General features: G+C 39.8%; 1 protein-coding gene across 1 annotated transcript; it reads right to left on the reverse strand.

Annotated features, from left to right (window-relative positions):
• Positions 1–1,043: 1,043 nt before the first annotated feature.
• Positions 1,044–19,435, reverse strand: LOC120730740 (NADH dehydrogenase [ubiquinone] iron-sulfur protein 8, mitochondrial-like). The gene is made up of 8 exons (XM_040027196.1): positions 19,309–19,435; positions 18,667–18,721; positions 17,086–17,151; positions 16,691–16,780; positions 15,552–15,660; positions 14,903–14,966; positions 8,984–9,112; positions 1,044–1,644 (listed from the first exon to the last, which is right to left on the reverse strand). The coding sequence occupies exons 2-8, from the start codon at positions 18,707–18,709 to the stop codon at positions 1,513–1,515; spliced, it is 633 nt and encodes a 210-aa protein (XP_039883130.1). The 5' UTR covers positions 18,710–18,721; positions 19,309–19,435; the 3' UTR covers positions 1,044–1,512.
• Positions 19,436–25,195: the final 5,760 nt, after the last annotated feature.

Raw genomic sequence — 25,195 nt, forward strand, 5'->3', positions numbered from 1 at the left:
TCAGTTATTTTTAATCTCTGGCTGTTTTCCACAGTGGTTTTTTGTCCCATCTCCCCTGCCCTCATTCCTAGCTGATCGCAGCAGATGGCTGGCCTCCACTGAGCCTGGTTTTGCCAGTTTTCCTTCTAAGGGTACATTCACACTGCAGGTCTTAATGCTCAATTCCGATTTTTTGATCAAATCCGATTTTTTTGTCTGCTTGTTCACACTACAAATAAAATGTGACAGCAAACGGCTCTAGTGTGAACGCTCAAAGCGGCCCGCATGCGCAAAAGAAGATGTCACACACAACGCACTCTGTTTAGACCCAGACCAAACAGTATTGTTTGACTGATGGCCCTTAATATAAAGACTTCGGACTTTACGTTTCCCAATTTTTGCTTTAAGTTATTTTGTTATTTACATAATAATGTAGATAACCTAATAATTATCCTTATTGCTGTTTTAGAGAGGAGCGGTGCTTCAAAGGATAGTTGCAGATTTCTGTCAGTATCTGCAGATTATACAGTACAAATAAAATGTTCACGTTGTCTTCCCAACAGTTTCACTGACATCTACACTGGATGGCCAGGAAGCGTTCGCGATGTCTTCTCCGGCGCTGATAATTGGCATCTGTCTTGTGTCAGTGACATAAAAGACAGATTTAATGCGACATGACCATTCAAACAGCAGTTGCTTTCTAAAACATCGGATATGTATCGGATTCAGTACCACATACGAAAGTGACCCAGATCGGATTTGAAAATATCGGATTTGTGCCGTTCACACTGTGATACCATGATCGGATATGGGTCGCAAATAGGATTTGATGCGCTTTCGCCTGCAGTGTGAACGTAGCCTAAAAGGAAGCTTTTAACATAAAGCTTGTCACTAAGTGCTTGCTCATAGGAGGTCGTCTGATTGCTGGGGTTTTCTCTGCAATATTGTAGGGTCTTTACCTTACAATATAAAGCACCTTGAGGCGGCTGTTGTTGTATTTGGCATTATATAAATAAAAATTGCATTGAAACATTTTCTGTACATCGTTTTTCCACACTTGAAACAACTTTCTCCCAGATGGTTCTTTATTTGCTTGAAAGTGGAAGCAGCATGATGAACATACAACTCACTAGATGATAATCCATGCACCCTTACACTGACAGTGAAGATGGAATCCAGATTGCAGTCTACCCTCGGGGTACATGCTCACACTGACATAGCTTGACTACATGTTATTAAATTCAATTTCCACACAAAGTATAGTCTTCATTGAATGATAATATACTAGACCAGGCTGTGACAGCTTTAGACTCCTTACACAAATAGCCAGTGGGGTATTGATTGTTCTACAATAAATATCGAATAATATGATACTGAGGATATTTATGTTATGTTTAAAATAAGAATGGACAACAAAACTAAATCTAAACTGACCATCCATTGCCTCTGGGTTTGAGTCAAAATGTGTGTGGGGCGCAAAAGATGGTTTGTGTATACTGTACATTTGTACACCTGCATGTCTGTGTGTAATGTCTATCGATATAGGTAATCAGCTTGTATGTTGGCAGCAATCTCTGCTTCCCACTTGTCTCCATTGTTGAGGAGCTTTTCCTTATTGTAGAGCAGTTCTTCATGAGTTTCAGTAGAAAATTCAAAGTTAGGACCCTGAAAAAAAAAGGAAAAATGGATTACAACAGGTCTGCAAACACGAGGAGAGGAACAGAAGAAAATAACAGAAACAAAACGTGGAGAAAAGAGACCGCAAAGAATAAGAATAATGAAAGCACAAACAAAAAGATAAAGATCTTTGCAATAAAAATTACTGCCAACTTTTATTATGACTCTGCCCGTATTTCAGCCCTTTTAACTAGAGTGTAACTAATTAAATATTCTTTTTTGGGGGGGACTTTAGTCGATAGACACAGTGATGAGAGGACAGGAAAGCAGGGGTAGAGAGAAGGGAAGACCTGGGCCGGCCGCTCCCAGAATATATTTCTAAAGGTGATACTGACATGAAATACTCATTAGATATCAGTAACAACCCATCCAATCTACAAACGCAAAAAACTCAAACCACAGATGTTCATATATTACGTGTAATAATGAAAAAAGTATTAAACATGCTTTACTGAAATTTGTTTTAACACTTTGTGCAAAAGCCTTTGTTGGTAAAACAGCTTCAAGGCTCCTTCTGTATGGAGAAACTAGTCGCAGGCATTGCAAAGGTTCTGTGGGCCCATTCTATGAACTCTTCTTTCCATAGACTTTCAGTTTGATTTAGGTCATGTGATTGGCTGGGCCATTCAATTCAATTCAATTTTATTTATATAGTACCAAATCACAACAACAGTCGCCTCAAGGCGCTTTATATTGCACAGTAGATCGTACAATAATAGATACAGAGAAAAACCCAACAATCATATGACCCCCTATGAGCAAGCACTTTGGCGACAGTGGGAAGGAAAAACTCCCTTTTAACAGGAAGAAACCTCCGGCAGAACCAGGCTCAGGGAGGGGCGGGGCCATCTGCTGCGACCGGTTGGGGTGAGAGAAGGAAAACAGGATAAATACATGCTGTGGAAGAGAGACAGAGATTAATAACAAGTGTGATTGAGTGCAGAGAGGTCTGTTAACACATAGTGAGTCAGAAAGGTGACTGGAAATGAAAAACTCAATGCATCATGGGAATCCCCGGCAGCCTACGTCTATTGCAGCATAATTAAGAGAGGATTCAGGGTCACCTGATCCAGCCCTAACTATATGCTTTAGCAAAAAGGAAAGTTTGAAGCCTAATCTTAAAAGTAGAGATAGTGTCTGTCTCCTGAATCCAAACTGGAAGCTGGTTCCACAGAAGAGGGGCCTGAAAACTGAAGGCTCTCCCTCCCATTCTACTTTTAAATACTCTAGGAACAACAAGTAGGCCTGCAGTGTGAGAGTGAAGTGCTCTAATAGGGTGATATGGTACTACAAGGTCATTAAGATAAGATGGGGCCTGATTATTTAAGACCTTGTATGTGAGGAGCAGGATTTTGAATTCAATTCTGGATTTAACAGGAAGCCAATGAAGGGAAGCCAAAACAGGAGAAATATGCTCTCTCTTTCTAGCAGCTTTATTTTCTTCCTGTGCAACTGGCTCGGCTGTGTGTTTGGGATCATTGTCCTGCTATAGCTTCCACCCTACATTCATCTTCATCATTCTGGTAAATAGCAGCAGATTTTTATCAAGAATGCCTCTGTACATTTTTCCATTAATTGCATTCATTCAGTACTGTATGCTGAACACAGGCCCACATCATGACGTTCCCATCTCCAAACGTCACTGTGGGTACGTTGTTTTTGGGGTGATATGCAGTACCTTTTAACTTCCAAACAGGGTCTGTATTATGGCATTTTAGGAGCTCAGTTTTGGACTGTTTTCCCCCAGTATTTCACAAGCTTGTCTGAATGTTGTTCAGCAAACTTTAAGTACTCTCCAACATGCATTTTCTTAAGCAATAGATACTTGCATGGTGAGCATTCATACAGGCCATGGCAGTTAAGTGCATCGCTTATTGTTTTCTTTGAAACAAGTGTACCTGCTGATGCCAGGTCTTATTGTAGCTCTTCACAAGTGGTCCTTGGCTCTTGAACAACCCTTACTGATAATTCTTTTCACTTCTCTGTCTGAAGTCTTGCAGTGAGCACCTGGTTGTGGTTGCTTTACAGCGAAATTATGTTGTCTCCACTTCTGGATTATGGGCCAGTGGTCACTGGAACCTTCAGGACTTTAGAAATTCTTCTGTAACATGACATCAGTATGTTTTGCAACAATAATCTTGTAAAGGTCTTGAGAAAGCTCATTGGTTTGATCTATCATGAGCTATTTCTTGTGTAAATCACTGGTAATGAGACAGTTTTTTTAGGCCATCAGTTGGGACTGAACCAGCTGACATTATTTGGCCCCATTGTCTTTCTTCTTGTGTTCAGTATTTTTCCCTGTGACATTTCTCATTATTACACATAATTTATGGACAACTAAGGTTTCTTAGTATATGTGGATTGGATGGATCGTTATCGACATCTGATGAGAATTTCATGTCAATAGTACCTTTAGAAGTACATGTGACGTGTTCAACACTCGTTTTACTTATACATGAATGATAGAGAGAGACAGATATATAGATAGAGATGGGTAGATATAGATATACAGCTAATATTTCTGTTTGTTTGAATAGTTCTTAGTTGTAACAATGTTTTTCAGCAATAACTTGTATACCATTGGACAACCTGTTTTTCACTTTAAATACTGCAGACACAATTGACTAATGTGCAGGGTCTATGCTTACGAGTTGGTTTTTCATGGGTACAACCCATATACTCAACTCTGCAGCTGAACCCACAAATGCAATTGTTTACAAATGTGACAAATTTAAGAGGAAATAAACAGGCTTTCCAACTAGACATGATGTATTCCCAAGAAACATTTTTAAATCCCAGAAATAATCAACCAAATTTCCTCATTTTTTGTGCCTGGTTTATATAACAGTATGTTTGCTGTCCCATTACAGACAGCACAGTATTAGAGCTACTGCATGCCAATTAAAACTGCTTAACTGCTGCTGACCTTCTACCGCTCGTCCATTGAGAGCCTGCTAACCTACTGCATCACGGTATGGTACGGCAGCTGCACCAAGGCGGATAGAGTGAGGCTTCAAAGTGTGGTCAAGACAGCACAAAAGATCATCGGATGCCCTCTCCCCTCCCTGATGGACATTTATTCCTCCCGCTGCCTCAGCAGAGGAGCAATCATTATCAAGGACAGCTCCCACCCTGGTTTCAACATGTTCAGCCTGCTTCCCCCAGGGAAGCGCTACAGGTGCATCAGCACAAAAACCCACAGACTCAAAAACAGTTTCTTCCCCAAAGCCATAACCACCCTGAACTCACACATGCACCGATAACACAGCCCCCCCCCCCCAAATTTTTTTTTTCTTCCCACTTCCTCTATGGACCACCACTGTGCAATACCAATTCTATGTGCAATAACTCAACTGTATATACACACAACACTATTTATTACATATTACTTTTTTTTTTTAAAACAGCTTGTATATTTGTACATTTTATATATATATATATATATATATATATATATATATATATATATATATATATATATATATATATATATTTATTTATTTATATTAGGGGTGCAACGATACTCGTATCGATATTGAACCGTTCGATACAGTGCTTTCGGTTTGGTACGCATATGTATCGAACAATACAGAATTTTTAATTTATTTTATCAACTTTCCTTCTGACGATGCTGTCTGTGTTGAGCGCTCAGTGGATCTGCACTCGACAGTGCAGCCTAGGCGGAGTAGTCGAACGCAGATTCACTGAGCGCAGGGCAAGCTAGCAAGACAGAAGTTAAGCTCTCCTTGCAACATGGCAAATTGAACCTCCCCCACCCTCATTCAGATGTGGCGTTTGGAACTATTTTGGTTTTCATGTGACGTATGACCCTGAAGGTAAGCGCTTTATGGTTTCATGGACAAAAGAATTTCTGTGGCTGCAATATGACGAGCTATATAACCAGGGGTGCACATAAGTGGTCCGCAGGTGCGCATTCGTTGTCAAAATAAAAAACGCGCACAAGATAAGAAGTTGCAACGCGTGTTTGCGTACATAAGATTTTCTGGAGGAGGACAGACATTTGTTTAGAACTCTTAAAGATGTTGAAGAAGGTCCTTTAAGCAATTACTTTGGTGTTCCTCCACCTCCAAACAAATGTCAGAAGGAGTCCGAACCACAAAAGAAGCGCGTATTCTCGGAAAAGTGGTTGCAGGAGGTGAGCTGGCTTCAAACAAATGATGAACGCACAGAGATGTGGTGCGGAATGTGCCGTGAAAATCCCACACGCGCGTTGCAACTTCTTATCTGGTGCGCGTCTTTTATTTTGACAGCGAATGCGCACATGCGGACCACTTATGTGCACCCGTGTAAATAACATAATGTTCTGCCGGGTGTGTTGTTGGTTTTCCCTCGATTTCTGAGTCGACAGGCGCCTTTGTTACTGGGACCAGTCATTTTAAGAAAGGCCCCCATTAGAACCCATGAGAAATGAGAGAAATGCATTATTGCTCAGTCTGCAATATCTTTCCCGGAACAAACACCAATTGCAAATAACATACTAAAAATAAACCTGAAAAATCTGTTTAGAACAGCGTACTATGTTGCAAAGAGTGAACTACCACTGGCAAAATTTAGCAGTAGCAATTTAGTAGTTATTTTGGGCTACCAAAAACTGAAGAGTCCCTGCCCGAAGGGCTACCAGGCATTTTGAAATTTTGCGAGCCCTGAGATATATATATATATATTTTTTTTTATTACTTTTTTGTTTCAGCAACATTAAATTTAAAAACTGTACTTTTGAGTTAAAATATATATTTATAATTTTAATAAATGACAAATTAAAAAAGGCATGAACATTTTTTTTGTATCGAAAAAATATCGAACCGTGACACCAAAGTATCGAACCGAACCGTGAATTTTGTGTATCGTTGCACCCCTAATATGTGTATATATAAATAATATTAATTTATATTTATATTGTTGAGCAGGAAGAGTGAGCGCTTGTTTTCATGCAGAGTACGTCCCGGATCAAAATGAGGTACAATTGTCGTCGTCGTCCTTTTTTCTTTTTTCTTTTTTTTTTTTTTTTTTTTTTTTTTTTAAATCGTTGTCATTTGGAAATGAGATCGCACATAAGTATGAATCGAGATTGCGATTTTCTAACGATTAATCGTGCAGCCCTAATATCCAGAAATCCAACCAGTGGCTGGACAAAGCTGGACTGAAAGACAGCACAGAGGCACTAATCATGGCAGCACAAGAACAAGCTCTGAGTACAAGATCCATAGAGGCTGGGGTCTTGCACCAGGCAAGACCCCAGGTGCAGGCTGTGTAAAGATGCCCCAGAGACAATCCAGCACATAACAGCAGGGTGTACAAGATGCTAGTAGGCAGGGCATACATGGAACGCCATAACCAAGTGGCCGGCATAGTATACAGAAACATCTGTGCCGAATATGGCCTGGAAGTCCCGAGGTCAAAATGGGAGACTCCCCCAAGGGTGGTGGGGGCGTCCTGTGGGACTTCCAGATACAGACGGACAAAATGGTGGTGGCTAACCAACCGGACATAGTGGTGGTAGACAAACAGAAGAAGACGGCCGTAGTGATCGATGTAGCGGTCACGAATGACAGCAACATCAGAAAGAAGGAACACGAGAAGCTGGAGAAATACCATGGGCTCATTGAGTGCAGCACGGAGAAGATCTTGGAGAACGCACGGCTGCCGTGAATACTCAGAACAAGACCTCTGAGTGAAAAACTCGATTACATCTGGAGGGGCTAGCTCGAATAACACCTTTGAGCGCAAATTCGATCACATCTTGGGGAAGTGCACTGCGGTCGTGAGTTCTCAGAACCTGCTCTTTGAGCAAAAAGAATGACAACATCACGGAACGTAAGTTTGGATAACATCATAGAAAGCTCACGGCTCTCCAACGGGAGATTGAGAGACCAGTGTTGGACTGTTAGAACAGCTTTGAAATTCATATGAGTTGTTTGCACTAAAGGAAAAACCATCATCACTTCATGCGGAGACCCCTTCGGCGCCAGCTGCGGCCTCAAGGCTGGAGCTGAACAAAACACCCTGACAACGACTGTGTTTAGACTGCTCCCCCAATTCCGAGCAAGGCCACCTGGGTTGGCTGGAAGACTGTTTACGTAGCCTGGCGGGGCGAAGGACACTGTCTCAGCTGAACTCTGCACACGCACGCACGCACGCACGCGCGCGCGCGCACACACACACACACACACACACACACACACACACCTTCGATGCTTGTGCCCTACCGGGGAAGATGGCAGTCGACTGGACCAGCGCAGACATGCTGCAGGAGCGGATGCCCTGTCTACACCGGCTCTCTCTTACCCTTTACCCACCCCTGTTGCTTGTCTTGTGTTTCTATGGTGTATTGATAGTCATGTGCTTTTTGTGCTGAGGTGTTTTTTCTGTTATCAAACTGTTCTCCCACTAGGAGCTCAGTCTGAGTGGAGTTTTTTTTCTCCTCCTCTTACCTCATGTTATTCATTTTCGTTGTTTTTTTCCTATCAGCCGACCTTTCTGACATGTCTGTGACATTATGTTTGTGTAAAGTTGGTCAGAAGGTTCCTTTGTAAGTGCGCATGCGCCATTAGCGTGCTGCCTGCTGTAACCCTAATTTCCTTCGGGATTAATAAAGTATTCTGATTCTGAAGAGCTCGAGAGGATGTGGAGGGTGAAGGTAACGGTGGTCCCCGTGGTAATCGGAGCACTAGGTGCGGTGACTCCCAAGCTAGGCGAGTGGCTCCAGCAGATCCCGGGAACAACATCGGAGATCTCTGTCCAGAAGAGCGCAGTCCTGGGAACAGCTAAGATACTGCGCAGGACCCTCAAGCTCCCAGGCCTCTGGTAGAGGACCCGAGCTTGAAGGATAAACAGCCCGCAGGGGTGCGCTGGGTGGTTTATATATATATTTAAAAAAAATACATGTAACATATAATGTAATTGACCTTAGAACAGAAGAAGCTTCTCGGATGAGAGGTGAAACGTCTTCAAGCAACTTAAAGAAGTCCAGACGCTTTTCTTTGCAAGCTCCTTTGACTAATTGCAAGGAGGTACTTCTGTAGTCTATTGATTACTAGATAGTGGAAAAGGGGTGGGATTAAATAAGCTTATGCTTCCTCCTGCTCCTTTTTGAACATCAAAGTTATTTGTAGTTGTGGTTGCTCGTTTTACTTTTGTTTTGCTTTGTTTATTTATCTCTTTTTAATTCTATGTTGTTGTACTTTTTCAACATGTTCAAAATAAAGATTCAATCATTCAATTAATCAATCAATCAGTCAATCAATCAAACATGCAGTGGGGCTACCCACACTATCCAAGACTGTCTATGTTGTGGAAAAAGACACACCTCTACAATGGCATCCACAGGACATGCCTCCTGACAGAAACCGCAGTAGATACATTTGGTCATGTCAATGTCGTAGCGAGTTGTCCTCCTGCTGCCATCAGCACGCGTCTCTGCCTCTATGGTGATGGCCTGGAAAGGAAAATTGTTAGCGATGATATCAACAGCGCTATCTGGTATTTGTACTAATAATGAATACAAACATTCATTCCCCAGTATACAGTACTGTGCAAACGTCTTGACCCTCCTATCTTTTCTTTTGTTTGTGTTTTTTGCTTCCATGGAGCGATACATTCAAATCAAGGCTCTACTCTGATCGCATCCTTAATGAGTGGTCTTGAGTAATAGTTCTCCAGGGTTTCTTTGGACATTACCGTTAGTTTCGGGCTATAAGCCACTACTTTTTGCACAAGCTTTGAACCCCGCGGCTTTTCTATGGATCATCCATGATTTTTGTGATATCGTAAGAGGATTTGTTTTGGTTGTTCCGCTGTTGTACGGCACTACGTTGCCTGGCGGAAGGGCATGTGATCATTCAAAAACCCTCAGTATGGCAAACAAAAGAAATGCATATGATGCAGCTTTCAAATTAAAGGCAGTCGATTTGGCACTCAGCAAGGGAAATAGAGCTGCTGCACGTACCCTTGGTATAAACGAATCAATGGTGAGACGTTGGAGACAAACTGGCTCTGTGCAAAAAGACGAAAAAAGCTTTCAGAGGAAATAAGAGCAGATGGCCCAAACTTGAAGACTGTATTGAAGACTGGGTGAACACACAGAGAGCAAACGGGCGAGGTGTTTAAACTGTGCAGATCCAACTAAAAGCCAAAACAGTCGCCAACGAAATGAAGATAGAAAATTTCAGAGGTGGGCCATCCTGGTGTCACAGATTTATGAAACGAAAAGGACTGTCCATGAGGGCACGGACGACTGTGTGTCAGCAACTCCCTCCCGACTACGCAGAGGAAAATAACAAACTTCCGCAAATTCACACTAAGAAAGATAAACGAATATTCCATCGGACCGGACGAGATCATAAACATGGATGAAGTGCTGTTGACGTTTGACCTGCCCCTCACTAGGACTGTTAACAAGCAAGGCGAATCAACCACCACGGTGAGAACCACTGGCCATGAGAGAACGAATTTCACTTGTGTGCTGGGCTGCACAGCATCAGGGTTTCAACTTCCGCCAATGGTGGAAAAAATTTTGGGTCTGCCTGGACTTGTATGAAAACCATAGCAGGGTTTCAAAATCCCCAGAGCAGTAGTCAGGTCATTTTAGATTGTTTTAATTCAGACAGAGATTTTGCAAATGCTTTAAACATGTTTTATGCTCGTTTTAGTTCTTCTGATTTTAGCGAGGATATTTTGGAACTGAAACAGAAACTGAGAGATACTCAGCACTTTATCATTGAACTCAGCGATGTTAAAAAGGCCTTTCATACAGTCAATGTGAACAAGAGCCAGGGTCCTGATAATATTAGTGGCCGCCTAATTAAATCTTGTGCTGATGAACTCAGTCCTATATTTCAGGTTATTTTTAACAAATCCTTGCAAACACAACATGTGCCCTCTCTTTGGAAAGAAGCAGTCGTGGTTCCTGTCCCTAAATCTAGTCGTCCAAAAATTCTAAACGACTTCAGGCCTGTTGCCTCACTTCAGTTGTAATGAAAGTCTTTGAAAAAATCATCAGAAATGTGATTATGAAAGAGACTGAACATCAGCTGGATCCAATGCAGTTTGCATATAGGCCCAACAGAGGAGTGGAGGACGCACTTTTTACTTTACTAAATCTAATTCTTAAACATGTAGAGAGTAAAGGGACTTTTGCAAGACTTCTTTTCATTGATTTTTCTTCGGCTTTTAATACAATACACCCCCATATTTTAATTAAAAGACTTTTAGAACAGTTTGAAATCAGGAAAAACCTGGTGGGCTGGATTTTAGATTTTTTAACTGACAGGTCACAAAGAGTGAGAATAAATGGGGTTCTGTCTGACCCAGTGTTCTCCTCCACAGGTTCTCCTCAAGGGTGCGTCTTATCGCCCTTATTATTCACTCTCTATACAAATATGTGTCAGGGCAGACATGAAAACAGGGTCATTATTAAATATGCAGATGACTCTGTTATTGTCAGCTTACTGAAAGAGGGTGAAATTAACCACGGTCCAGTCATTGATGACTTTGTTCAGTGAGGAGTCTTATCTCCAGCTGAACATATCTAAAACAAAAGATATGGTTGTTGATTTTAGGAAACAACAAAATGGGCACGGAGTCACTTTAATTAAAGGTCAGAAAATAGAGCAAGTACAATCATATAAATATCTTGGGACCATAATAAATGAAAAACTGAACTTTGATCAAAATTGCAAATCAGTTTGTAAAAAGGGTCACCAGCACCTTTATTGCCTTAGGAAACTTGTTCATTTCCACATTGACCAAAAAATTTTAACTTTGTTTTATCGTTCTTTTATCGAGTCCGTTTTATCCTTTTGTTTGGTGGCATGGTTCGGTCAGACCTCTGTCACAGAGAAAAACTCTCTAAATCAGATAGTGAGATGGTCCAGTCGTCTGATAGGTGAGCAACAGTCTTGTTTAGCCTCCCTGTACTCTAAGCAGGTACAGAGGATGGCTTTATCAATCCTTAAAAATGGTTCCCATCCTCTAAGGGGTGAATTTCAGCTTCTTCCCTCAGGACGGAGGTTTGTATTTCCGAGATGCAGGATAAAGCGTTATAAAAATAGCTTTGTCCCCGTTGCTGTCACTGAATTAAATAAGAACTGTTTTTGATTCGAAATATTAAAATTACTATATATGTGCCACAGTGAGCTTTATATATTTACTAGGTATGTGTGTTTTTTTTTTTTTTTTTTTTTTTTTTTTAAAGGGATGCCAAATGCTGTCATTTTTCTGTAAAGCAAATTTACCTTGCCTTTGGGTATAAATAAAGTTACCTTGACCTTGACGATCTTTAAGCGGATGACTATGCCAAGAGAAGAGATCCCGAGCGGCATCTCTGTTAAGGTCAACAAGAATGGGTGGATGGTGGAAAGCGTAATGAAGGAATGGCTGCAAGAGTGCTATGGGAAGCAACCTGGAGGATTCTTTCGCCAAAAAAAAAGCGTTGCTTGTTTTGGACAGCATGAGGGCCCATATCACAGATTCTGTGAAAGCAGCCATTAAGAGCACAAACTCGATTCCAGCTTTGATTCCTGGAGGCACAACGAAGCACCTGCAGCCACTCGACATCAGTGTGAATCGTGCGTTCAAAGTAGCACTACGCGTTCAGTGGGAGGCGTGGATGACGAGCGGCAATAAATCATTCACCAAAACTGGTCGCATGCGAAGAGCAAGTTTTGCCCAAGTCTGCCAGTGGATTCTGACAGCGTGGAGAAGTGTAAAAGCATCCACGATCACCAAAGGATTTCGAAGGGCTGGACTGCTGCGTGATGAAGAGGGGGACACCACCACAGCCCTTCAGAGGGTTTTCGACTCCGACACTGACGAGGATTTCTTTGGTTTTGAAAGTGACAACGAAGGAGAGTAGCGGAGAGTGGATGACGAAGCCATCCTGAGCCTGAGGACTTTATGGGTTTTAGTGCGCAGGAAGAAGAGAAAGATGGTGGTGAATGATTGACTTTTCTTCTTGTTAAAGCCGTGTTACTGCACCTGAGCCTAAAAGGTAGGCCAAATCTCTTTTTCTGGTGTGCTGTAGGTTATTGTTATACACTACATTTGTTACTCGTTTATAAAGCACAGTACATGTTTCGTACTTGTAATTACCGGTACTTGTGCATATAGGTAAAAAGTTATGCAAATATGTACCGGTAACTTGTTTTTCAAAATATTAATAAAAGGGATGTGGTCCCAAACAGCCATCTCTTTCCTGACAATCCCCTTTGCGCGTATTCTCTTACATATGGTAAGTAAACATTAAAACACCTGCGGCTTTTAGTCAGGTGCGGCTAATGTATGTACAAAACAGGATTTTCCCCTAATTTTAGCTTGTGCGGCTAATATTCAGGTGCGCTTTTTCAGTCCAGTCCTTGACTGAAAATGACTTTCAGAGGACAAAGGTTTTTAAGACACTTTTAACACTGACTTTTGAATCATTCAAGCAATAAAAAGGCACCTAACTCCTGGGAACCAGTGTTGTGTCTACACACAACAGACAACTTGGCAACAAAACAATTTTAGATTGCATCCTTTCAGCCTGTCACATAAATCCATTATTTAGTCCTATATTTCAAAGACAACAGTTTGAGAAGCATGAAATACGATTTTTACAGCAACAAGATTAGTTCTAAGAACTGCTAACCAAGAACCTGGCATATCTCAGCTAAGTGGGCTAATTTGAGGAAATTGGACAATTAGGGGACAAAAAAAAAAAAAAAAAAAAAAAGTGGCAGGTATCTGAAAGTCATATAAAAAAATCCAGCATAGACCTGACACATGACCTGATAGATGCATCTGACTCCCATGGTTCACCATCTACTGTTCGCCAAAGCCTCAGAATTGCTCGCAGTGGAGGGTGGCATCCAAAGAAGAGCTTTAAATGCCCTTCAAGAAGCCTGGTGAACCATTCCTGAAGACTGCTTAAAGAAATTACACAAAGAGAATTCAAAGCTGCTCCTACCAAATATTGATTTTCAAGCTCATTAGAATTGTACAAATTATGTTTTTGACTTATCTATTGTATTTCCATTTATGCTTGAACATGTTTGAATAAATCTCTGCACATATTTCCAAATTTCCCAGCAAAATACAAAGGAATGATAGGTGGCTCAAGACTTTTGCACTGTATCATATACACGTTCAGTTATACAGTTGAGGTCCTGTGAGGACAGTTATGCTGCAAACGTATCTATAGTAGGGCTGCCACAAATGATTATTTTGATAGTCGACTAGTCAGATCATCATCCATTGGACGTAAAACGTACAGCTTATTGCACCAGCAGCATCTGCTCTTATATAACTATCATTATCTTACAGCTTTAAGTGTTTAAGGTATGTGCTAACTAAAAATAAAGACAAGATGACAATTTATTAAATTTTAATGAAATTTGCAGATTGTTTCGGTGAAGTTTAATAAACTCCTTGCTATCTAAAATATAACAGGACACCAGAGTAAATTCTCGAGCATCTCACACTTCTGATAATCAGCTGTCTGGTTGATGTTTATTCAGCTGTGTAAAAACTATAACTTTAATCTCAGCCAAACCGATTTACTCAGGAACAAATAAAATGCTAAAAAAAAGCCAAACAATAACATTTTTAAGTTATCTAAGTGACTCATATATCATGTTTAACCTGAGTAGCAAAAGACGGCGGTGGGTTTGAAAACGATTTGCCGGGAGTCCGGTGTTCTCACGGCTCTAGTGAGCCTTGAACCCCGGCTAGCTATCGAGCTAGTGGGTAACAGACGTCTCCGAAAACATCGGAGCGCTTTTTAAAATATGTGTCTTGATAAACTGAGCAGATATTTGAGGTTTACACAGCTACATTCTCGCCTGAAAATATGTTAAACGTTTATTTTGTGACCCAGAAAGAATAATAAGAGTAATATTAAAACTAACTAGCTGCCGCCATTGTTGGAAACTAAGCAGGGCCGCGCTATGAATTCTGGGACACAGCTTCTTCTTCTTCAGGGTTTAACGGCAGCTGGCATCCTTGTACATGCAGTGCTGCCATCTTCTGTTTCAGTCCGTTATTACACTCTTAAATCCTACTACTTATTCCTGCGTCTTTTGGGATCTTACAAAGCTTCAAACGACGCGTCGACTATTAAATCAGTCGTCGACGATTTTGATAGTCGACGTAATCGTGACTAGTCGACTAATCGTGGCAGCCCTAATCTATAGCCAAAGTTGTTTTTATCTCATTCATATTTGTTCACATAGGTATGACTATTTGTTTATACCTGGGCAGGACAGATTGCTTCACACAGCTTGCAAGCAATGCAACGCTCTTCTCCTGAGGGATACCTGTTTTGACACATTCCAAAAACTTGGTGAGGTTTGATTACTAATACAGTGTTATCTCAGAGCCTCCTATAAAATCTCAGATGTATGGAGGTGTTTTCAGATACTATTCAAAGATGCTAATAGTTTAGAAAAAAAGTTAAATCTAAAAAGTTACAACGTTTTTCTTGCATTGCATATGATCCTCCTTATATAAGAAGTTACTGGTCAATTTGTTAAACCTGAGACACAAACACACTGTATGTGTGTGTGTGTGTATATATATATATATACACATATATATACACACACATATACACATATATATATATATATACACACATATACACATATATATACACACACATATACACATATATATATATATATATATATATCTATATATAATATATCTTATATATACTCATCTTTATCTATGTTATCATGTGTATATGTGTGTATATATATATATATATATATATATATATATTTAATATATATTATATATCAAAGCACCAATTAATGACTATCAAATTTATTATTCTGACATCTTATCATTGCTACCAATCATATTACACTGACTGGTGTTTGTCAAATAATCATCCTCACCTGCGCAACGCATGTTCTCCTCTGAAGCGTGGCGACAGTGGTCCTTTTTCAAACGGGTAGTTAATGGTGGCAGGCTCTCTGAACAGGTAGCTCATTGTCATGCCTAGACCTGGCATTACAATAAAACCACATTTTCAAATGAGAACACTTACAATTATTAACACCTCCATGAAAATTTTATGCATCTGTATCAAAAAAATTCCCCATCTATCAAAAAAAAAATTCCCCATCTTTTATCTCTCAAGCTCAGGTCCCCTGACAGAGGCCTTGGAACTTGAAGGTCATGCACCCTTGCTGTTCCTAGGACAGCGCTCTTCTGGACAGAGATTTCAGATGTTGTTCCAGGGATCTGCTGGAGAAACTCGCCTAGTTTGGATGTCATTGCACCGAGTGCTCCAGTTACCACTGGGACCACTGTTACCTTCACCCTCCACATCTTCTCAAGCTCTTTTCTGAGCCCTTGGTATTTGGCCAGCTTCTGATTTGCTGTCATTTGGTATCACTACATCTATCAGTGCGGCTGTCTTCCTCTGCTTCCCTACCACTACTACGTCCGGTTGGTTAGCTATCACCAGTTTATCCGTTTGTATCTGGAAGTCCTACAGGACCACCATTTTGACCTCGGGACTTCCAGGTCATACTCGGCACAGTATACTATGCCGGCCGCTTGGTTATGGCGTTCAAAGTGTGCCCTGCCTGCCAGCATCTTGCACCCTACTTATGTGCTGGATTGTCTCAGGGGCATCTTTACACTGTGCTGTCTTTCGGTCCAGTTTGCATCTCCTCCTTTGGCCAGCTTATTATCCCAGCAGGGTACCTGATCATGGGCAGGGCATAGGTGTTGGTGGTCGTGACGTGTTGGAAGATAAATTGACGTTCCAGACCCAGTTTTACTGCTAACTGCTTGAGGTTTTATTTCAAACCATTTACCATTGAAATGTAACATCCAGATGCACAGAATCAACTTACTGGGACAAAAACGTTAAAATATCATGGGGGGACTAATGTTATCCTCATCTGTAAGATAACAAATACAAAGAACATTTTCCATGAAGTGACAGTACCCCAACTACTTCCACTGGTAAAGGAAAACACAAACATCCAATTATTTGTACAGGACAGAGAAACATTCAACTGACCTCTGAAGAGCTCTGTCCATAGCAGTGTTTGTGCTGCTCTGTCTGTGATGGACTTCATGTCGACAGGGATCTCCTGAGCATTCACATACTCTTATGTAGACAAAGAAAGGAACACACACAAACACACACACAGCCAAAACAAAATAATGGTAATACGCCCAATTTACATGAGTGTAAACTGTAAAATATCAGTGTAATTCATAAATCTTTTTTGTTTTTTCATCAAGTGAAGCTGAGTACATCCTTCTTCAGGATGTAAGAATGTGAGGAAAGCCCCACTAAGGAAAACATCCTGAACTAAATTCTAAAACTGTCTGAAGTCCATGTGTGAATGAAAATATCGTGGTACAGCCTCTGAAAGCCCTTGAATTGAGTTGTGTTGTAGCAGCACTTACTGAATCCGTCCCTTTGTGCCGACACACTGAAGGACCTTGCTAGATTCTGGCTGGCCACAAAAAAACCTGAAGGTAATAACATTTCAGAAAAGATAAACAGTAAACCTACTACAATGCAGTCAACTTGACACACTTGACACTCTAGCAGTCTAGAGTGGAGTAACACAAAAGAATTTTCCATCAACACAGAGTATAAATCTTTCTCACTTTTAGCTTCTGTCCAGAAAAATTTAAAACTCTTGTGATGGTAAATGAATTGCTAATTATATTGCCGTTTTCTATTCTTGCCTTACTACTGAGCACTAAAAGCACTTTAAGCTTGTACTGTTTGCTTTAAATATCAGCATTAAACAACAACTAACTAGCTTTTATTGTCTCTTCACTGAACCTAGCAATAGTTATGGATATCACAGCCTAATCTGCACCAGTCAAATATAATCCCTTACATTAAATAATACAACAAGACTACAAACAAACCAACTTAGTCTACATTCCAATAAAGTGAACAGCCTATTGTTGTCATACAACACTGATTTTGAATAATGAAATGTTTATAAATCACTTTGCTTTTCAAGACATCTCTTTGTGGTAAATACCCAGATGACATCAGCAACAGAATAATGTTTCCTCTCCTGTCACCTCTTTCTTACATCTCTCTCTACTTCCATCCATCCATTCGCTTCCGCTTATCCTTTTCAGGGTCGCGGGGGGCGCTGGAGCCTATCCCAGCTGTCATAGGGCGAGAGACGGGGTACACCCTGGATAGGTCGCCAGTCTGTCACAGGGCCAACACACAGGGACATTCGCACTCACATTCATTCACACATTCACACCTAGTGACAATTTGGATTATCCAATTAACCTATCCACACAAGCTGCATGTCTTTGGACGGTGAGAGGAAGCTGGAGTACCCGGAGGGAACCCACGTAAACATGGGGAGAACATGCAAACTCCACACAGAAAGACCCCGGCCTGATGTTGGAATTGAACTCAGGACCTTCTTGCTGTGCGGCAACGGTGCTAACCATCGTGCCGCCCCTCTCTCTACTTGTAAGAATGAATTTATCACACAATAACTTCCTTGTAAAAACAGAAACATTACCTTTAGGTAGCAGAAATATTGTGTTAGAGTTAAACTTCAAAACTACAGTTTCCTTATTGAGGTGTTTGACATTACCTGCTACTTCTAAAGCTTAAAAAAGCATTTAATGTGATAATGCTCACTCTCATTCTGTGCTAGGGCTAGGCTGCAACTTTACCGACATCTGTATACATCAGGGGTCCCCAACTCCAGGCCTCGAGGGCCGGTGTCCTGCAGGTTTTAGATTTCACTCTGGGTCTACACACCTGAATCAAATGATTAGTTCATTATCAGGCCTCTGGAGAACGGCAAGACATGTTGAGGAGGTAATTTAGCCATTTGAATCAGCTGTGTTGGATCGCGGACACCGGCCCTCGAGGCCTGGAGTTGGGGACCCCTGGTATACATAAATGCATGACAGGGGTGAGAAGTAAGAAAGGATATGTGGCAACAAGGCTCTCTGAACTGTTGAGTGAATAAGAATGTAAGGCCGTCATACCTGGCCTTGATGCAGAGTAAAGTACACGCAGTGTTGCAGCCATCACGTCTTAAATCTGAAACCAGACATCAAAGTTTATGCATTAAGGTGTAATAGTTGAAAGAGAACACAACGTGGATAACATTAACAGATTAAAGTTCATTTTTATTTTTTTTATGGGGGGGGGCACAGGTAAGTTATGCCATATGAAACAATATGCATGCAAACGTTTATTAATCCTGTATTGTTACTTTCTAATGTTAGATGTAATGTACAATGCAACATATCCTTTCTAGATTATATAACAATACCAACATTTGGAAATAAAAGTACTTCGGCAGAACTCGATAGTGACAGTGACTACTAAAACACACACGTCATGACAAATTGACAACCAACTTCCCATCATTTAATACACAATAAATACTAGCAGAGTTTAGGTTTGCCTTCCAAACGGAAAGTAAGCGATTCTTGCTAAGCTCACCTGTTTCTTAAACTAAGCTAGCACTGAATAGCAGCCGATTTGTAGCGCACATTGTCAAGGACTTTTGCACATTTCCTTTTAGCTAAATTGCTGTATCTATATCCCATCTTATATTAACCGAGCATGACGCCAAATCAACAATTCACTGTCATAAAACAACTTGGAAATTGTTTCTCTACCTTTAAGGTTTTTGAAATGACCGACACGTCGGTACTTGGCCTTCTGAACCACAACAGCGGACGATTTGAGGAACGGACCCGAGATTACAGGAAGTTACACGGGATGACGTCACGAATACGTTCGCAAAGACGAAATGCTGCCCTCATGAGGCGCTAGAGTGTAGGTGCACCTGACATTAGCGCTTCAGTTCTTACTGGCAAAAAGAAATTAGGTTCGTCAGAGGTTTTTCTAGTCTGAGCACTACACAACCTCATTCACCCAAGCACTTTTTTATATGCTGTTTCTATGCGCCTTTTGTCTAAAGCATACGAGCAACATGGGGTTAGTATCTTGGCCAGGAATATTTGGCAAGCAGACTGGGATCAAAACACTAACGTTCCGGTTAGATGACCTGCTCTTGCTCTACCACCTAAGCCTATGGAGTGCCAGGACTGCCATAATGCATTAATTAAATACACCATTAAATAATTAATTAAATGTGGCAATAATTAATTAAAATTGGAATTAATTAATTAAATAAATAGTTATGACACATGTAATTAATTAATTATTGACACATTTAATTAATTATTTATGTATTTCACATTTTAATTAATTATTGACACATTTAATTAATTAATTATTGACGCATTTAATTAATTATTTATGTATTTCACATTTTAATTAATTATTGACACATTTAAATAATTATTGACACATTTAATTAATTATTTAATGATATATTTATTTATTTCATTTTGGCAGTCATGGCGCCTGGCTCTCATCATGAAATAATTTTATCTGTCAGCCTCACCCATCAAACTCAGGGGGCGGGGTTAACGCTGCCCATGCAGCTTCTCTAACATTTGATTGGTTGCCGTGCAAAGTAAGTCAAAACAGGTCGATCCTAGATAATCGATTGCTTGTGTAGACTTGGGGCAGCCAGGTATCCCAGAATGCAGATCAAATCACAGGCAGCAATGGTGGTGGTGTAGTTTTAAAATACCCCGTTTTTCTGTCACCAGCTACACTTTTAACAGTGTTTTAGCCGCGAATGTCGCGACGTATGCCTGGTCAGGTTGTCAACATAGAACATGTCTGCAAAAGTGCTCAGATGTTTTCAGAGATTTCACTAGCTCTGCTAACAGTCAGCATGCAGAGTGCACCCAGGGGGTTATGTTAACCGGTTTGTTTACATATTCCACTCTCCGTGTTCCACATGTTGCATTCGCAGATTCTCATTTTCACCGAACGATCGTCTCTTTCCGCCTGGTCTTGTGTCTCTGTGCTTCTGTAACATAAATAACGAGCTGACATTTTTCTCACGAAACCAGCGATCAGCTCAACAGACCCTCAGTTTACCTGCATGCACCCTCCTCCTCATCTGTCAGCTGTTTAACACCTGCTGCTAATTCAAGAAACACGCCTACGTTACCTGGTGATAGTCACAGTTTAACCGGGCAGCCGGTACTCGATATAAAGCAATGTCAGCGCATTTTTCTGCACAAGATAAGTAAATATAGTGTTTTCCCCGAGCGCAGAGCTGCTGGAGCTTGTTTCCTTACAGAGCACTTTATAGGCGAAGCAGCTTCATCAGCGGCTGATGTCCAATCACCGGCACACAGCTTTGAAACCTCAGCTGAGTTTTAGCTCTCAGTGGTTAAACGCTGGACTTCATTCACTCAGGTTCTGTCTGTCGGGTCACGTTTACTTCGCTGTTTTATTTACAACTGAGCAAATCGGTTTGGCTGAGGTTAAAGTTACGTTTCATAACTGCATAGTTTCACAGACGTTTAATAGTTCACTGGCACATGTGTTAGACTGAACTATCATCTAAATATCATCTGTTTTTTAATAGTTATTCAACTGTATTCTAAGCACCAGCTGTCTGTTAGAATGTGATTTTTTTCTCTCTCTGTTGGCAGAGGTATAAAAAATGCGCAGGAAAATCTGACGTGCATGGCAAACTTCACCGACGATATTTAGGGAGGAATAAACACACATCAAACATAAATGAACCATTTGCCTGTCTCCATAATTGAGAGCATTTTCTCTTCTTATGTCAACACTCTCTCTCTTTTTTTTTCTTTTTTTTTCTTTTTCGGTCATGTTATGTTTACCTGTCAAAGGCTCGTTACAAACTATGAAACACATCGTGCAGACTTCTGGATGTTAGAAGAAAACTAATACTGCTCATGAAGGAGACTAATTAAGGCAGGAAGGTGTCCTTTAAAACTAAACATGTTAATAGGACCTCCCTATTTATATCATAGTTTATGATATAGCACGTGTATTTCAGTAATAGCCTGCTGATTTCAGGTGAACAGTCGCTCACGTAGGCGTTATCTGTGATACTCCTTAACTATAATTTATCCAAGTTAACTTCAGTTAACCATTCAGACAGTTGTTTTGCAATGAAAAACATAAACACCCATGCTGCCGGTAGGTTTCCTCAGTGCCAGCTGTTAACATTATAGCTGCTTATGCAGTAACCATGGTAACCACGGACTCTGAGCGGCTGGATCGACGGAGGTCAGACAACAATTTTACATGTATGATCTTAAAACAGGACACAGCCACTATACGTGCTGGCCTCATATCAAATGTGAAGGCAGACTGAGTCTATGTTTGACGTTTTTTATATCTAATCTTCCTTTTCAAACATTTAAACAGCAGCGAGTCTGCAGCTGAGGGAATACAAACTCAAACTGTCCGAACAGGTTTGCTCGTTTCTTGGATTCATTTGGTGATTTATTAAATGTATAACTGTTATTCTAATCTGCTGCCGAGTCTCTTACACTTTTCTTTATGCTGTATATTTTCATGTCTCTGGAATAGTTGGCAGTTAGATAGTCAGCTGGGAAACTTTGTGTTAACTCATGGAGCTGAGGATATCGTGGATATCGTGGATATGCTGACCTCGCTCCGTGGTGTACAGGGCCGTTTACCCTCATGATTAATATTCACTATAAAAATATTAGCCGAACATCATGAAGTCTGTATGTGTTTCATAGTGTCGAACAACCTTTGTACAGTTAAAGCCAGCAGTTACTACATGACAGAAACACCAACGTTATCTCTTTTATGCGTTTATACACAGGTCACGCTGATTACTGAACAAAAACCCAAAGATCAGATGTTAAACAGATTTATTTGCTCTCTCTCCTCCTTAAACGTGTTTTTAATGTTAGTTATAATTCAGAATTATACTGAAACACGTAGGACACATACGAACATCAGGAAATAAAACCCCGATAAATATAACCTCAGTAAAAGAAGTCAGCGGGGGTTACTACAGCTGTGTACCGGGGCCTGCGCTTTGTCGGTGGGATTGCTTGCGAGGCGAGCGGGTCTATCCCACGCTTTGCCGTGAGACTGGGCAGACATCTCCGAAATCATCGAAGCACTTTTGCAAAGAGGCTGTATCTTGACAAACCGACCAGACACATGAAGATTAAACCACTACATTCTCGGCTAAAAAAATATTAAAACAGTATTTGGTGACATACAAACAGGGTTTTTCAAAGTTCAGTTCTGTTAGCTTCCACATGCCGGTTGTTGTGTGCTAGAAACAATGGCCACCAGGCCAAAGCAATGGTTTTGACTCGATCAGCGTTAACCCCGCCCCCTGAGTTTGATGGGTGAGGCTGACAGATAAAATTATTTCATGATGAGAGCCAGGCGCCATGACTGCCAAAATGAAATAAATAAATATATCATTAAATAATTAATTAAATGTGTCAATAATTATTTAAATGTGTCAATAATTAATTAAAATGTGAAATACATAAATAATTAATTAAATGTGTCAATAATTAATTAATTAAATGTGTCAATAATTAATTAAAATGTGAAATACATAAATAATTAATTAAATGTGTCAATAATTAATTAATTACATGTGTCATAACTATTTATTTAATTAATTAATTCCAATTTTAATTAATTATTGCCACATTTAATTAATTATTTAATGGTGTATTTAATTAATGCATTATGGCAGTCCTGGCACTCCATACTAAGCTACAACCACCCCTGTAATAATGTAAACAGAGTTGTGTTCCAGAGGATTACACATGGCTGCTGTTATTAGCGTTATTATCATTACTTTATTTTATTTATTTAGAGGAAATAAATTATTTACAGCTTAAGTGGTTGAAATTCTGTTGTTCCCTTGGGACTACGTCATAAAGCTAATAAAGACAAAGTTTGTGGTAAAAACTTACCTACTGAAAAAAACATGACAGTTAAGATAAATTAATAGTTCTAAAAGGTTTCTATAAGGTGAAGTCATCTGTTTGCTGGGAATACTGTGAGGTTCTGTGGACTGAGACTCAGATGGAGCAGAGGATTTATCCAGAGCAGCTTGCATAATTACAAACTTTTCCACCATAAGACCCTGAACTCTGTAAGTAACAGCTCATCTGTTGAGATGTATACAAACACCAACATTCAGATGAGCTTTGAATGAACCTTGTGTGATATGTGGTTCTTTACAAAAGAAAAAGAAAAAGAAAAATAATTCAGGCTTAAAATGTGCCATGTCATCAAGATCAAGTTTTTCAACATGTTACAGGAGTATATGTACTGGAAAAATCAATTAACACATCATCATGGACACAGTGTCATGGATCATTGACTTAAATATTTCATTTCATTTGTTAATTGCTATGTGTAAAAATTTACATGAAAATAATTCAGTGAAATTTTGAGAAAATTTCAAAGACTACTAAATGAAATGCAGTCTTCTGTCTCCCTCTAGTGGTCGTTAATCCACTCATGACTAAGGCAATTTGGAAATCTAAAGCTAACATTTTAATGTCATGTCCAGTGTTGGTCAAGTTACTTGAAAAAAGTAATAAGTAACTAATTACTGATTACTTCCCCCAAAAAGTAATCCCGTTACTTTACTGATTACTTATTTTCAAAAGTAATTAATTACTTAGTTACTTAGTTACTTTTTAAAAACACGATTTACAACCTGAATAGGTGATAAAGCGATAGATCTTTCAGCCCAATTCTACTTTTTCTGCATAATCCATCATACAAAATGTAATCAAATGGAAAAGTCTCTTTTTAAAACTTTTATAGTTTTATTAATTTTAATCTTTTAACTTTATGCATCAAGCAAAAATTTAATTACATGCAACATTCTCTGACTGGAAGAAATTTGTTTAATATGATAGTGAAAGTAAAGGTAATCGAATTACCGTTTTTGCAATAGTAATCCCTTACTTTACTCGTTACTTGAAAAAAGTAATCTGATTACAGTAACGCGTTACTTGTAACGCGTTACTGCCCATCTCTGGTCATGTCAGACTAACATGTAGCGTGAGCAGCAGAGATATTGGAAAACTAGAAGTTACTATATATTCTTATTGTATTTATATAAAGATGCATATATTATATATACTGTAAATACCAAATATTCAATTTTCTGTATTGCTATTTTTTTGCACCATATCATCGAGAAATAAAATCCTCATCTGTGTAAAAACTTGGCAATAAACATAATTCTGATTTTGGTTCTGATTATGCATAGTATCTCATTTTCAAAGGCTCAAATGTAATTGAGAGAGAACCAAGCCTGTTCCTATGTGATATCATGAATCATTAAGAAGATCTGGAGCCCAAGATTTAATTCCAAATGTTGAACTTTCACTGAATTCTCAATATGAGATTGTTGCAGGTTAAGGAGCGTTAAGGTGGATCTCCAACCTCAAAACTCATAATAAACCCAAAACATCTAGTGAAGAACTGTGTTCAGTAAGTTGGTCTATCATTGTCAAGTCTACAGTCAAGAGATACCTTCATGATGAGAGGGGGTTTACAAAGATATTCAAAACAGTGGTTACACAAGAACACGATTTCAGGAAAAATCTCAATAAAACAAAAGAATAGAAAAAA

The sequence above is a fragment of the Simochromis diagramma genome, unplaced genomic scaffold (assembly GCF_900408965.1).
Source record: "Simochromis diagramma unplaced genomic scaffold, fSimDia1.1 OVJJ01000289.1, whole genome shotgun sequence".
Lineage (NCBI taxonomy): Eukaryota > Metazoa > Chordata > Actinopteri > Cichliformes > Cichlidae > Simochromis > Simochromis diagramma.